At 40.1% G+C, this 16,135-nt stretch overlaps 1 protein-coding gene across 2 annotated transcripts; it reads left to right on the plus strand.

Moving 5' to 3' along the window:
- The first annotated feature begins 332 nt into the window (after positions 1-332).
- On the plus strand, positions 333-14,620 carry LOC133863025 (chaperonin CPN60-like 2, mitochondrial). 2 transcript variants are annotated; one of them, XM_062298992.1, is made up of 17 exons: positions 333-599; positions 969-1,100; positions 8,307-8,466; positions 8,883-9,058; positions 9,337-9,432; positions 9,515-9,619; positions 10,152-10,238; positions 10,349-10,438; positions 11,485-11,565; positions 11,667-11,735; positions 11,821-11,898; positions 13,182-13,277; positions 13,354-13,453; positions 13,534-13,637; positions 13,729-13,834; positions 14,142-14,220; positions 14,303-14,620. In XM_062298992.1, exons 1-17 carry the CDS (start codon positions 540-542, stop codon positions 14,409-14,411), a joined length of 1,728 nt encoding a protein of 575 aa, XP_062154976.1. In that variant the 5' UTR covers positions 333-539; the 3' UTR covers positions 14,412-14,620. The 2 variants fall into 2 exon arrangements, with proteins under 2 accessions (XP_062154976.1, XP_062154977.1); XM_062298993.1 differs by having other exon boundaries at positions 335-599; positions 980-1,100.
- Positions 14,621-16,135: the final 1,515 nt, after the last annotated feature.

Raw genomic sequence — 16,135 nt, forward strand, 5'->3', positions numbered from 1 at the left:
AGAGCTGTACTATTTTTTTTACCCCTGAAAATATATTTTCTCACTTCAACACTTTTCATTTTTTTTCTTGCTAGGGGTAAAACGGGGAAGTAAAAAATTCATTGTTAAAAATGTGCGTATACATAACGTGCTCCAGAATGAACTGTTTTTTTTTTTTTCCCCTGTCAAGATGTATATTTCTTCACTACACAGCTTTTCATTTTTTTTCTTGCTAGAAGTAAAATGGAAAAGTGGAAAATATATTTTTTCTAGAGCGGTGTTTTTCTGACCTGCACACTGTGCATAAGGACGGTGTACAATGCGCAGGGAGGGGGAGAAGCAGGCAGAGAATTTCCAAACAGGGCCTAGACAGGTAGGTAACAAAATTGGGACACAACTCCATCTGGGGCCCGCCTTAAGTGGACGATCCAGATTTCTCCAGACCCTACAGTAATATATAGCCATTGCTCAATTCTTACGGAACTGTAGGAAAACCCAGTGCTAAAACCCTACCAAAACCCATCCTTTGTAAAATTCAGGCTCTCCCTCACTCTCTCCCAATGTATCGAATAGCTTCGAAATTAGCTTCAACGATCGCTTCCTCTTCTTCAAGAAGACTTGTAAGGAACTGTCATTGTTATTAGTCTCTGATTCACTGCAATTTTGCTTAACCCTCCGTTTGGTTGCTGAGAAAGTTTTGAGGAAAGAAAAGGAAAAGAAAGTATCCGAATTTGATGTTGTTCTATGTTAGTTCAGTTTCCAGGAAATTTCCATTTTCCCTTGTAACAGTCATTAAGATTCGGGTTTTAATTAATTCATTTTCTTTTCTCTCACATTTCTCAGCAGCCAAACGCTTCCGAATTATGTTGACTCCGATCTGTTTGAATTTTTCTAAGCTTTATTTTGTGGTTCTGCAAGGGATTGTGTTTGATGGGTATGGATAATTTTCTTACTTGAATGTTTGTTGGTTAATGATTTGGATTGGAAAGGTGTGTAACAGAGTCATATGCAGTAGAAATTATGGGGCCAAAGATATCGGATTTGGGATTGGGGCCCGGGCAGCAATGCTGCAGGGCGTTTCCGAGGTAGCAGATGCTGTAAAAGTCACAATGGGGCCAAAGGTATTGGACCTGTGTTCGTTAATTTTTCCCTTTGTTTGTGGTTTCTAGAATTTGTTGGAGATTTATAAGAGTAAGCAAGAATAATGGCAAGAACTTGTTTTTCTTTGGTGACGTTTATATGTAGTGCTTGCGCAGAAAACAATGGTGGAAAGATTTTTTTTTTTTTTTTTTAATTCCTTTCTCGTCCTTTTCCTCCTTCATACTTTAAAAAAAGTTCAATGGAGTGTTGAGAGAAAAAAAGCTTTATTATTTGAAAAGTTAGCCTTTTCTTTTGTAGGCTTAAGCTTGATCCTTTGAAATACTCATTTATGCATATGTGATTTATTGATATTACCTTGAAACCACACAATAATGGTGAAAAAGAAAAGCTCAATGTACAACACCATCGTATAATTCAGTATAATTTCATTTTTTAGATGAAAGAGTAAACTAAAGCTATGCTAAAATGATCAAACATATTCTTTTCAAGACGATGTTTAGAAAAGCTTACACAAGGTGCACCTTGATGTGCGGCTCAAGGCAAGCGCTTCTATTTTGCCTCGAGATGCAAAAAGTAAAGAAGTTGTCCTTAGGCATAGGCCTCATACGTTAAGCCTATGCTTTTGACCTTCGTCAGCCTCTTTTTCTCAGTGAGAAATGATTCCTAGTTTTGATTCTTCTGTATTTTCTGCTACTAAATATGGATAAGCTGCATGTCAAACTCGGCTTTATTTTTTTTGATAGGTAATAAGTAGGTCTTATTAAAAGCGTAAGGCGCCCCTCAATACACCGGCAGTATACAAGAGAACGCACCTAGCTAGAAAGAGAAAAACGAACAAGAAATTCATCAAAGGTAAACGACAACGGTGACACAAAAGCCACCGTCCAAAGATACAAAGTATGAAAAAAAGAAGCTAAAATTTCCTCCAATGATCTCTCCAAGTCCTCAAAACACCTATCATTTCTTTCCTTCCAAACACACCAGAGAATGCATGTTGGCACCATCTTCCAGATAACAGCACTCCTTTGCCTCCCAGCCGTCCACCAACACTCAAACAAGTCAAGGACTCTTAAAGGCATAACCCAAGACAGCCCAAAACGAGAAAAAATAGCACTCCACATAGCGTATGCAACATCGCAGTGAAGGAGAAGGTGATCCACTGATTCCCCGCTTCTCTTACACATGCAACATCTATCCACCACAATGATATGCCTCTTCCTGAGGTTATCCCCCGTTAGGATCTTGCCTAGAGCCGCAGACCAAGCGAAAAAAGCCGCCCGCGGAGGAGCCTGAGTCTGCCATACACTCTTCCACGGAAAGTGACTTCTCACATCGCAAGTCAGAGAGCTAAAGAAAGACCCTACCTTGAACAAACCTTTTTTGGAAGGGGTCCACCACAATTTGTCTTCACTGCCTCTATTAAGACTGACCGAGTGCAATACCTGGAAAAACGCAGCAAAGGTATCCACTTCCCAATCATGCGCTTCTCTAAAAAAGCACACTCTCCACTGATTGAAGCCCCCCACAGGCTCCACATTATCCGCAACTGAAGCATCCTTCGCACGAGCAATTCCAAATAACACAGGAAAAGCTTCCTTAAGAGTTGAGTTCCCACACCACAAATCATGCCAAAATTTTGTTCTAGCCCCACCTCCCACCTCAAATCTAGAGAATCCTACAAAATTCTCCCACCCTTTCCTGATGTTCTTCCATAACCCCACCCCAAAAGTACATGTAGGCTCTAGGGAGCACCAACCTCCCCATAGACTTCCAAACTTGGAATCCACCGCTATTCTCCACCAAGCATCCCTCTCAATCCCATAACGCCACAGCCATTTGCCTAATAGAGCCTTGTTAAACACCACCAGATTTCTAATACCCAACCCGCCTTCTGAAACTGGAGTGCACACTTTAGACCATTTCACCAAATGATACTTGAACTCATCACCAATTCCTCCCCAAAGGAAGTCTCGTTGTAGCTTCTCAATACGAGCACCTACACTTGCCGGGATAGGAAAAAGAGACAAAAAATACGTGGGCAAGTTGGAAAGAGTACTCTTGATTAGGGTAACTCTACCTCCCTTGGAAAGGTATAACCTTTTCCAGCTGGCCAACCGACGTTCAACCTTCTCAATAACACCATCCCAGATATGAATAGATTTGTAGGAAGCCCCCAACGGAAGGCCTAGATACTTCACCGGTAGATTAGCAACCCCACACCCTAGAATATCGGCAAGACCTTCCACTTGAACTACGTCTCCCACAGGGATTAAAGCTGACTTGGCCAAATTAACCTTCAAGCCCGAAGCAGCTTCAAATAGAAGAAAGAGGCTTCTAAGATAACGCAACTGAGCATGGCGAGCATTGCAAAAAATCAAAGTATCATCTGCAAATAACAAGTGTGAGAATGAAACATTACCCACACTAAATCCTTCGAGTAAGCCCCCCCCTACCGCAGCTGAAATCATTCGACTCAATGCCTCCATCACAAAAACAAATAACAAGGGTGAGAGAGGATCCCCTTGTCTCAATCCACGTGAACTGCTGAAAAATCCATTGGGAGAGCCATTAACCATCACTGAAAATCTCACAGAGGATATACAATGTTTTATCCAAGAGCACCATTTTTCTCCAAATCCACATCTCCTCAATACAAACAAGAGAAAATCCCAATTGACATGATCATAAGCTTTTTCCAAATCCATTTTGCACATGACTCCAGGCTCTCCAGATCTTAATCTACTATCCAGACATTCATTAGCAATAAGTATTGGGTCCAAAATTTGTCTCCCCTTGACAAAGGCGCTTTGAGATTTAGAAATAACCTTTTCCAGAACCGTCTTAAGCCTATTTGCAAGAACTTTGGCAATGATTTTGTAAACACCACCCACAAGACTAATAGGTCGAAAGTCTTTTAAATCGTTAGCACCTGGAATCTTCGGAATAAGAGAAATGAACGAAGTATTGAGGCTCTTTTCGAAAGAACCCCCGATAAAAAACTCCTGAAACACATCCATAATGTCCCCCCTCAAAACATCCCAACACTCTTTGAAGAAGGCCATAGAAAAGCCATCAGGACCTGGCGCCTTATCTCCTTCCATTGCTGAAACTACATTCCTGACCTCCTCCTCCTCAAAAGCTCTCTCCATCCAACTGGCCTCAGACTCTAGAATAGAATCAAAGGATATACCCTCAACCGAAGGCCTCCACCTGCACTGCTCCGTAAACAGCTTCTTATAGAACTTGACGATGTGCACACCGATTTCTGACTGATCAGAGGATATAGAGTCCCCTATCACTAAGGAGTTCAGAGAATTGTACCTTCTATTGGAATTGGCTATAGAATGAAAGAATTTAGTGCACTTATCCCCTTCCTTTAACCACAACATCCTAGATTTCTGCCTCCAACTCACCTCCTCCAAAAGAGCACACTTCTCTAGCTCCCTAACAGTCTCAGCCTTTCTCAAGATCTCTTCTTCCCCTAATGCCCTTCTTTCTTCAATAGCATCGAAAGCCTGAATACCTTCAGTCAGCTTCCTCTTGTTATGCTCTATGTTGCCAAACACCTCATCGTTCCATTTCTTCAAATCCTGCTTCAAAGCCTTCAGCTTACACGCTAGAACAAAGCTAGACGAACCTTGGAACGAGTAAGAATCCCACCATTGTTTCACCAAACCCACGAACCCTTCTTCCTTTAGCCACATGTTTTCAAACTTAAAAGGCCTTCTCCCTCTAGAAACATCGCCGCAATCCAGAAGTATCGGAAAATGATCCGAAAAAAGGCGAGAAAGCCTCTTTTGCGAAACCAAAGGAAACCGGGCTTCCCAATCATGTGACACTAGGAAGCGGTCAATCCTTGACCACATGGGAGGATCATGAGCAATCGACCAAGTAGAGGTGCCTCCAGCTAGGGGAAGATCTATAAGTCTATGGTCTGCAATAAAATCCGAAAACTCAGTCATAGCCGAGCAAAGACGAACATCACCAGATCTTTCACTCGGAAAGCGTGTAACATTGAAGTCTCCCCCTATACACCACGGCAGACTCCACCAACTACACAAACCAGCCAACTCATCCCAAAGACGTCTTCTATCGAACCCAGAATTCGGGCCATAAACCCCTGCAAAGGCCCATACAAAATTATCCGCAACGTTCTTGAATGAGACTGCGAGAGTGAATTCCCCCACACACTTCTCGACCATCTCCACCACCCTTGTGTCCCACATAATAAGAATGCCCCCAGAGGCCCCACTGGAGTCTAAAGAACACCAGTCAAAATGGTTGCATCTCCATAAGCTGCGCAAAACACTGCGAGAGAGACTTTTAAGCTTAGTTTCTTGAAAACAAATAACATCCGCCTTCCAATCTCTGAGCAAGTTACTAATCCTAAGTCGTTTTCTCCTCTTGTTCAGCCCCCTCACATTCCAAGAAAGGATTCTTGGCTTCATAACACAACTTGGTCCCCCCTTACCTTCCTGTTCCTGCGTCTGGAAGAAGCGCCTCTAGCATCGTAATTGACTGCACTTTTCAGATTCTTGACCTCCCTCTTACCTTTCTCCCCAATACTAGACCGCTCACCCATCGCTTCTGAACGTCGTTCCCCCTCCAGAAATGTTAAGAGTGCCAACAGTTGTAGCTTGTGACCTTCAAACGAAATTCCCACAATGGGATAAATTTCATTTGCACACTGAATAACCCAATCAGAATACCCCGAAAAGCCCCCTGATGTTGGAGAATATGAATGAAGGGGAGGCAGTGTACCCAAATCAGCAGCACCTCCCACCTCCTCCGCTACAGTCAACGCTCCTGCCCCCTCTCCAGCAATACTCAATTCCTTCCTACTTCCAGCTCCTTCAAGACCCCGAGTATCCTCCTGAACCTCAGCCAATTCAGAGCATCCGGAACAGACTGCAAGCTGCCTTGGCCGGTTCACATGAGGAGAGATCAGCGGACTCTTCAACCCGTTCTGCCAGGACACTGAAGAACCAACTCCAGCATCCGCAACGTCCAAGCCCAACGACCATGGCCCCGAAAATTTCACTCCTGTTGCCGGAAAACGCATCATCGGCGCCCTCTGAATCCTCTCAGCCCCGAAATCGGTCAAAGTGACCACCGGAAAATGCATCTCCGTCGCCCTCTGACTACTCTCAGCCCCGAAGTCGACCTGAGCTGCGACGTCCTCCGCCTCGACCACCGATTGGAGCAGCTTAGCACATACCGGTGTCGTTTGCTTCTGACCACCGGAGAGGAGAAGAGCTTCAGAGCGGTTCCCCTCAGGCCCGCTCACCGAGAAAGGGCTCCCTAACGGCCCGGACGGCCCGGACGGCCCAGATGACGTCGACGCTCCTAGGTCTACCGTCTTGCCTGTATCCGAGCCATCCAACCATAGGGCCGATCCACCACCGACTTGGCTCTCCGTAACAACGGCCTTTCCTTTGGTATCGGCCTTCTTCATCCACTTAGGCTTGGGCTTGGAGACGTCTTGACCGGCTTGTAAATTTCCTCCAGTAATGGGCTTGTGAGGCTTAGCCTGATCCCATCCCGTAAGCCCAATTTCAGCTGAGCCCAGCCTCTTCAAGCACTGGTCCACATCCTCTTTGAGCTTCAACAACGTCTCTTTCAGATTTGAGATTACGATACTTTCACCGAAATGTGGGATCGTGTCAGTATCCACCCTACCCTTGACAGTTTGCTTGTGCCAGTGTGCATCTTTTCCGTTGGACACCCTTCCTACCATTGGACATCCTTCCTGCGCAGAGACCGTTGGTCCATACCTGGTTGTAAAACTCTTCACCGTAGGGTAGGAATTCTTCATCATCTTCTCCCTTCTGACCGCCGGAACTGGAGCTGGAGCTAGCGAATGAACCGATACTGGATTCCTCTTCAAGACCTCTGCAAAGGTCCTCTTTCCCCTCTCCGCCTGAACCACAGGCCGTGCCTTCCCCATAGTAGCTCCTTTTCTGAAAAACTCGTGCACCCAACGAAGGGCCGCGCCAAAGAGATCCCATCCTACACCTCTTCTTCCTTCTGGAACAAGAACCACCCCGCTTTTCCTTCGACCATCGTATTCCTCAACCAACAGGAAACTTCCGTGTCGATTGAAACAACGTTGAGCAATGATCCTTGGAAAGCCAGGGCGACCTTGATCCCAGAAGACCCGGGAGTCTTCCACCTCCACCAGTTCCTCAAAGATGCGAACCAACCACGCAATCTCGTCTCTATCCAGCAGAATAGACCTCAACTTTCCTCTGCAAGTCTCGCGTAATCTGGCCCCAGTCTCTCCTCCTACTACCACCAATTCAAAAAACTTGGATTCCACCTCCCAACTTCTGGTGCACGCCATGATAAAACACACCTAAAACTAATCTCTCAGCAAGATCATATGAACAACATCTAAGCAAATCACCAACATCTAAGCAAATCACCAACTCGGCTTTATGAGAGGACAACTAAAAATTTCTATTTCAGACTATTTGGTAAATGTTCAAAGTCTTATTTTGAGCCTGGCAAGGGAGGACTGAGCCTAGAGTCACTGATGATGACAATAAAATGATTTTTATTTTCTTTTTGTGTTTCTGTAATTTGGTGCTTGATTTGTTTACCACTCTTTTAAAAAATTTGGTTCCTACCATGTAAATTGCCCAAGTTGTTTAAAATATTAGTGCTCTCTTTTTCCCTCTAACATGTCAATTCTCAACTTTCTTGCTATTTCTGCAGAGATTAATGGGTCTTTCATAATTCAATGTTACTTACTGCTTACTTATCAAAAAAAAAAAAATGTTACTTACTACTTATTTCTTATACTTCTTATTGAATTATCTATAATTATATTTCTAGATAAAAATTAAAATTTGTGAGGTTTATGCCTCAGTGCTTCAAGGCTTATGTCTCCCTTTTTAGACTAAAACACCTCACACAATGCATTTGCTTTTTCAAATTATGGCTCAAACTAAAAAAGTTCTGTTTAAGTTGAGTTTAAGCAAAAGAAGATAACCTTGATTGATTATGAGGCTTATCCACTCCATCAACCATTATGAGAAAAGCCTTATTGCCTTCATTTTTTATGATTATTTTCTCATGTGGGATCCTAATGATATCTCATAATCTAGCATGTCTCAAAATACGTGCAAAATCTAATAGAAGTAGAGTAGCACAGAAATATCTAAATGAAGTTGCTCTCATCATTGCTTTTCCCTCTTACTTATTGTTCTGGTTGTTTGATTCAGGGTCGCAATGTGATAATTGAGAAAACTCATGGAGACCCCCAAGTCACAAAGGATGGTGTCACTGTTGCCAAAAGTATCAGCTTCAAGGAAAAGGCCAAAAATGTTGGTGCAGATCTTGTAAAGCAGGTTGCAAGTGCTACTAATACTGCTGCTGGAGATGGTAAATTCTTTTTTCTTTTTCTTTTTTCTCTTGTTTATGTGCCTGAAAAAATAAATGCCCTGCGGATATTAAGGTTTTAAATTGAGTTTGGTTATTTTTTATTAGTAGGTTAGAAGTAATTTATGGCTCTTAAGACTGAAGCAACAAATTCCTGCTATTAGTCATAGACCTTGAAAGTACTTCTTTGGTAGCCAAAATAAAAATGCTCCATCATGGTCAACTTCACTTAAAAGGCAACACTTGTTCTCAACTAATTAGGATTGCAGTTCATTTTGATCTGGATCTTTAAGTAATTTAATATATAGCTGCCTGATTTTATGTGTGTAAGTGATGTTGAATGGCTTCTCACACTCTTCGACATCAAAGCGTAATAAGGTATTTTCTTGTTCATTTCAATCTGTCTTTTCTGGATGCAGGTACTACTTGTGCTACTGTCTTAACTCAGGCAATACTCACGGAAGGTTGCAAGTCAATAGCTGCCGGTGTGAATGTGATGGATTTGCGGCGTGGTATCAATATGGCAGTTGATGCTGTTATATCTGATCTGAAAAGCAAAGCATCCATGTTAAGCACACCAGAAGAAATTAAACAGGTGATGGACTTCTTAGAGAAAGTAATTTGTTAATTACAGACTTACGGCCTACACATTTTCTTTCATTAGCATTGTTTCAATAGTTATTAGAAAAATGAACACAAGGGCACTGAGAACTTTCTGCATTTATGCCGTGGATGTCAACTTCTCTAATAAAGTGAAAAACCATTGGCGATTCTTCTATGCATCATGGTCGTTTTTCTTGTTTTACGTTTTATATGTATTCTACTATGCTCTCTTGTTTTAATGTTTGTTTTGTCTATTTATTAATATGTTAGGTTGCAACTATTTCTGCAAATGGTGAACATGAAATTGGAGATTTGATAGCAAGAGCAATGGAGAAAGTTGGAAAGGAAGGAGTCATTACTGTCGCTGTGAGCACCCTTTTTCTTTTGATGTTTGTGATGTGAATTTGATCAGTTCGATTTTCTTATATATAATTTCCAAGTTTTGCAGGATGGGAATACTTTGGATAATGAGCTTGAAGTGGTGGAAGGAATGAAGCTAGCCAGAGGTTACATATCTCCTTATTTTGTTACTGATCAGAAGACCCAGAAATGTGTAAGTTCAGATATGCACTGTTTCCATTATATTTGTACTTTAAATTGTGGATTACTTGTTGCTTTTGTACTAGAATTAGGTTGCCAGTATACAGCATGTGCTGCTTTAGTTTATTTATTCTTGTACGTTTTCTTTTTTTCTTGAGAAGATGATTTGCAATCATTTCAAGTTGTCATGAATGTCCTTAAATTATTGAAGCCTCTCAATATGGACGCCTTACAAATTGTTGGTCGCAAAGTCATTTTGCATGTCCTAATTTGATGTGAAGCTTTTGCTGATCTTTACCATGTTGTCAGTTAGTATTTGGCGGCCCTTTGATCTCTGTGTCTGCCACCATTCAGCGGCACTCAATTGTTAATTTCTTGAAGTTTGGCATACTTTCTTTCTTGGAGTTTTCATCTTTCCTCTACATCTGATACTTATTTTTAGTTGCACCAGTTGCATATCTTATCGTGGAAGCCTTTTCTCTGTTGTAACAAAGTTGATTTATTTTTATGTGCAACATAAAAAGTTATTACTTGCATATTTGTAGGAGCTAGAGAACCCGTTGATCCTTATTTGTGACAAGAAAATTTCAGATGTGAATTCCCTTCTGAGAATATTGGAGCTATCAGTACAGGTAATTAACCTTTCCGCAAGGGTTCTTTTCGTAGGCATTGGTGAATTATCAAGTGAACTCCTAGGAAAGTTTCTCATTCCTTCCTATTGCTGCTATTCACTTCTAAACAGAAAAAAAGAGCACTTCTTGTTGTGGCTGAGGATGTTGATAGTGAAGCACTCTCTTTGCTTATACTCAACAAGCATCATGCTGCGGTTAAGGTGATTGATTGGCTTTACTTTGCAGTTACTTTATATGGTGTAATGCATAATATGGTACAGGATGTAAACATTAATAACTTGCAATGATGGTGAAATCCTTAAATTGTAGATAGTACAGTATGTTTTCTAGGGAGGCCACATGATATTGATTGCAACATGTCATGCATCACATTGCCAATGAGCTTTAGCTCAACTGGTACTTCCTCCCTTCGTAGCAAGGTGGAGGGTGAGGTCATGCCCCACCAGATGTGTGTGTAACTTGTCACCCAAAAAAAAAATGTAATGCTGCACATTTGTAAGCTCTTTATGCTTGTGCTTAATAGATAGATAAAGTACTCATAGGTCCTTTGACTAGAAGCAAAATCAAAACTGAAACGTCTGATATAGTTGTTGGAGAATGTGGTAGATAAATGATTAGATATTTGTATATGTGGTGAAAGGTGTCATCTCTGATCTCTGTAGAAATCCTTAAGGTACTTTACTTAATCATTTACATTGAAGAAAAAGCAAAAAAAGAGAACCCTATATATTGAGACACGCCAACAAATGTTATACTTGGCTTCTGAAGAAGTACAAAATTTATTAAATATAAATTTAACTTCCAATAATTCTAGAGGACTCGAGATCTTGCCATGTGGAGATTGTTATTATGACTCAAGCTCTATAATAGTTTCAAGTCTATCTTCAAAAATTACACGACTCTTAAAAACAATGTAAGACTTCTATTAAGTGATACTTCTTTAAAAACCTTATGAATAGGTATTAACTAGTGACTCATAGTTTGATGAGTGTCTACACATCTTTACTTGTATATTCCTACAAATCATCTGATATTTGATTAAATTTGGGATATGTAATTAATTATTTTATTTATTAAAGACCTCGGTTATCTACTGTGTTTGGTGTCTGTTTCTTTGGTTTATTTTGGGGTTCATAATGTCTGGTATTCCTTTAAATATAATTTTTTGTTCTTTATCAGCTTTTGACATTGATCCTGGTTCTTGTAAAACTTTCATTATTTCACTAGTGTAAATGCATGTGTTTAGGTTTGTGCCATTAAAGCTCCTGGTTTTGGGGAAAATAGAAGAGCAAATTTAGACGATCTTGCCATTCGTACTGGGGGAGAGGTGATGCAATCTTTCACTCCGACTTTGTACATAATATATGCTTATACTAGGTAGTTATTTTTTTTTCTAATTTTTTTTACTGAGACACATATACTTCACAGATTATCACTGAAGACCGTGGTTTAACCCTGGACAAAGTCCAATTTGAAATGCTTGGAACTGCAAAAAAGGTTTGTGTTTTTGTGCAGGGTGTGCTACTGTGCCATATTTTAATTTCTTTGTGAGACAATTGACCTTGCCCGTCCCAAATAACAGGTGACTGTTTCTCTTGATGACACAATAGTTCTACATGGGGGTGGAGATAAGAAGCTGATCGAAGAAAGATGTGAGCAGGTATGTGAGTGGCTTCTCTGCTGTATTTCCTGTCATTTTTTTCTTCAATTGTTTTTTCAAACTTTCCTTATGTCTACTAATCACGAATTATGCCATTGTAAGTAGTTATCAAATTTTTACACGTTAGATATGCACTAGGGGCGCCTTACGCTTTCAATAAAACTTTATTTACTTGTCAAAAAAAAAGATATGCACTTAGTCTATACCTCCACTCATGGGTGAGAAAACTCTTTCAAAATTCTGATGACCTCCTGTAATGGTATATGTTCAACATTGTTTTTAATGTTTGGTTCAATTACATTATATGTAACTAAATGTCATGTCCATGTGGCTTTTTAGTTTTTGTTCTTGTTTTTGTTTTGTTTTGTTTTGTTCTTGTTTTTTTTTTTTTTTAAATACCGAAATTCAACTCTATTCATATTGCCTCAATTTTAGTTACTTGGGGTGGTAGCATCTGCTTTTAAAGTTGCAATTAGGGCTAAGACAATCTGATCATCCCTCTTTCCACCCTCTTTTTTCTCAGTCTCATCCAGGTGTGACTACTTTTTAATGTGTTCTTGAGTGCACTCGTACCTTTTGCATTAGAACATGTTTGCACCTTGGGATTGATTAGGATTAGGAGAGAAGAATTATGATAAAAACTCTGCAACTTGTGATCCAAGTCAAGTTACTTATGTTTCCTTATTTCCATGTCAGATAAATACATGCAAACTATTTTTTTGGGTTTTCTTGGAAATTTCTGCAAGCAAGCCCTTATGTGCCTTATTGGGTTCCTGTTATCAATTAATTAGTGTTTCTGGCAGTTTACTGTTGGTGTATAATCATCTACCTTGATCATAGAAATCCGCAGTTTATTTTATCCTTGATACTTGCAGTGTCTCAGCCTTCAGTCCCAGATAAATATTGCACTTTTTTTTTTTCTTGTTGCTACTATTTTCCCCTTCAGAGGAAGTCCTAGCTCAACTCACATTGTCAGAATTGATCTGTTTGTTCAGAGGGCCCTTAAGATGTTTGTTGATTAATATTTCATGGAAATTTTATGAGAGAGTTCCTTGGTTGATTTATACATACTAAAACCATAGATAGTGAGTGGAACGATGAGAGCTTACATCCATTCTCCATTAGAAAAAATTACATTCTTGGTAGTTAGGAAAGAGGCTGTTTGGATTTTCAAGTATTCAAACTTAGATTGCCTCAATCTGAACTCTAGAAAATAAAAAGGCAATGAACAGAAGAGAAAAGAAGACTCATGACATCTGCTGATGCTATATGATGTTTTACAGCTGAGGACAGCTATGGAGAAGAGTACTGCCATGTTTGACAAGGAGAAAGCACAGGAACGGCTATCAAAGCTATCTGGTGGTGTCGCTGTTTTCAAGGTATGTCAATCACCTTTCTGGATTCAGAGTGTGATGAGTGATTGCCCTGATATTCCATTTAACCATATTCTCTCAGGTTGGAGGGGCTAGTGAGGCTGAAGTTGGGGAAAGGAAGGATAGGGTCACAGATGCTTTAAATGCTACAAGAGCAGCTGTGGAAGAAGGTATTTTGCCAGGTAAGTAGACTTTTTACTCATCTAGGTTATATACATCCACGCCTCATCAAGAACAATTATAACTTGATTGCTTTCATTAGGTGGTGGTGTTGCCCTTTTGTATGCTGCAAAAGTTTTGGAGAATCTTCCAACTGAAAATGAAGACCAGAAAAGAGGCATAAAGATAATCCAGAATGCTCTCAAGGTTTTCTTGTTGAATTTCCTCAACTGCACTCACCTGAGTGTTTATTTGTGGTTCAGTGTTTGCTGACAGTGGCCATTTTGATTTGTGATAGGCACCTGCGTCCACAATAGCCTCAAATGCTGGTTTTGATGGTGCAGTGGTCATTGGAAAATTGTTGGAACAAGATAATCATAATTGGGGTTTCGATGCTGCTAAAGGTTTGCTCTTTTATTTGTTACAAGGATTATCCTAATGGCCAACTTCATAAATTTTTCATTATATCTGTCTTGGGCTTTTATTGTATGCAAATCTCTCTCTTTTGTGGTATTTTTGGTCTATGATAGAGCACAATAGCGGACCAAGTTGTTGAGTCGAAATATTTAATAACAAAAAGTTGGAAATTTCCAACATGTTGCTATGTAGAATTCCCATCAAAGTTTGAATAATCTAATTCCTTGCACTTGGATCCTGTTTTTTCTTTATTTTCCTGGCCACTTAAGTAATAATGATCCGTGTGCAAAACAGGTGTATATGTTGACATGGTGAAGGAAGGAATCATAGATCCTCTCAAAGTGATTAGAACGGCTTTGGTAGATGCTGCCAGGTGAAGATCATAGTTTGTGGAACGAAAAAATTATGCATATGTTTCATGGCTTAAACTAACCACGTGCTCTGCTTTGTTACAGTATCTCGTTGCTACTGACAACAACTGAGGCAGCTGTAGTGGATCATTTGGATGAGAAAAACAAACGTCCCAGCCGCATGCCAAATTTGGATGATATGGGCGGCTTCTAGAGCTTCTACACTACACCACTCATCTCAATTCCAATTTAACCATAGCATCCTATGTATCAATATTTGGTCCTTTTTGTCTTTCATTTGTTATAATTGGAAAATATGAATTCGGAATTCCAAATTTTGTTTTAACTTTTCCGATGGGAAATGAGAGTTATTGAAGCACAATTCAAAGTTCTTTTGAATGAAAATATGAGAGTTTTATTCAACAGTCTATGTTTCTTTTTTAACTTGCTAATGCACGTGAGGATGTGATTGGAGCTGGAGAGTTAAAATTTGTTTAGTGACTGGTGTAACAAATACTGATGCATTAGCCAATTATAAAAGAGTAGTAGATCAATTTGTAAGTTTAGTATTACTCATAAATCTTCTTAGTTAGAATGGTGAATTTAAGATGGGAACTCTACGTGTAGATGCAGGGTTTGGGAAGTTAAAAGTATGCTCAAATTTAAGGGTGAAATTAAAAATATTATTTTCTATGGCCCCCTCCTCATGTTTCTTCCCCCCGCCGCGCGAGGGGGGGGGGGGGGGGGGGGGGGAGGAGCTCCAAGCACAACAATTGTGCACAACCACTCACATTGGTGGAATTCATGTGAGTGGGTTGGTTCCACCAATGTGAGTGGGTTGTGCACAACACAACGTACAGAATGGGCAGATCCCCTGGTTTGGCAATTCCACAAAAATGTCACTGAAAAAATTCTGTTGAGCAATGGACGATGGTTTTTTTTTTTGTGCCAATATCTGGTTTAAGCTTAAAGATCCTGCGTTTTCCTCACCATTCTATTTGGTGTTTTTAGCCAACAATTTGTTTTTATTAGAGGCTGTAAAGTGGTGTTTTGCAGCCCGTCCGAATTGCAGGTTTTCTCTTTTCTTTTTTTATTTTTGGTTCTTCACTGGCCGCCCTATCCAATCACCAAGTTGTTATTTCTACTTGAATTTATGCTTAATGCTCAAACACCATATATATATTTATTGAAAAAATTAAACGGATAGCCTCCTGAAATACCAACGCTTGGATTCTGGCTCCTCCAAGCTACCAAAACGTTTGAAAAATGACCATTTTTGCGAAATATGCCCATAATACCTTTGTCCCGTGTCATTTCCCAATTAAAAAAATAATAAAAATCAAATTTAAAAATAAAAACTAAAACTAAAACTAAAAATCATAAACTAAATTTTTTTTTTAATTTTTTTTTAAAAAATATAGACGGTGGGTGTTTGGGGGTGGTTGACACCCCTTGGGGAGGGGGGTGGCCGCGTGCCACCCTCGAACCCCTAGGGTGGCTTTCGGGCCACTCTCGACCCCTACGGGTGGTCACGTGCCACCCGCGACCCCTGGGAGTGGCTTTCTGGCCACCCTCGACCCTAGAGGGTGGCATTGGCCACCTCTGGGGGTGGCTCGTAGGTCACTCCCCTCCCCAAGCAGTTGCTACCGATAGCAACCCCTAAACACCCCTAGTTTTTTATTATTATTATTTTTTTTTAAAAAAAAAAAAAAAAAAAAAACATATTTCACTCAAATGAGCATTTTTCAAAGGCATTAATAGTTTGAGGGCCAGAGTCTAAGGGTTGGTAGTTCAAAAGGCTATCCATAAAACGACTAGTAGTTTAAGGAGCTAAATTGTAATTTTTTTCATAATTATATATGTTGTAAATCCTTTGTCTTTCTTTTTTTCTTTTTCTTTTTTTGAAAAAATCCCTTTCAATATATTAAAAAGACCAAC

Source organism: Alnus glutinosa, chromosome 3, assembly GCF_958979055.1.
Source record: "Alnus glutinosa chromosome 3, dhAlnGlut1.1, whole genome shotgun sequence".
Taxonomy (NCBI): Eukaryota; Viridiplantae; Streptophyta; class Magnoliopsida; order Fagales; family Betulaceae; genus Alnus; species Alnus glutinosa.

What these genes read in the sequence shown, in the direction of transcription:
- LOC133863025 (XM_062298992.1), top strand. Translation starts at nt 540, where the DNA reads ATGTATCGAATAGCTTCGAAATTAGCTTCAACGATCGCTTCCTCTTCT. An exon ending in TATTGGAGCTATCAGTACAG is followed by an intron (nt 10,239 to 10,348) that starts GTAATTAACCTT and finishes ACTTCTAAACAG; the next exon opens with AAAAAAAGAGCACTTCTTGT. An exon ending in GTGGTGTCGCTGTTTTCAAG is followed by an intron (nt 13,278 to 13,353) that starts GTATGTCAATCA and finishes ATATTCTCTCAG; the next exon opens with GTTGGAGGGGCTAGTGAGGC.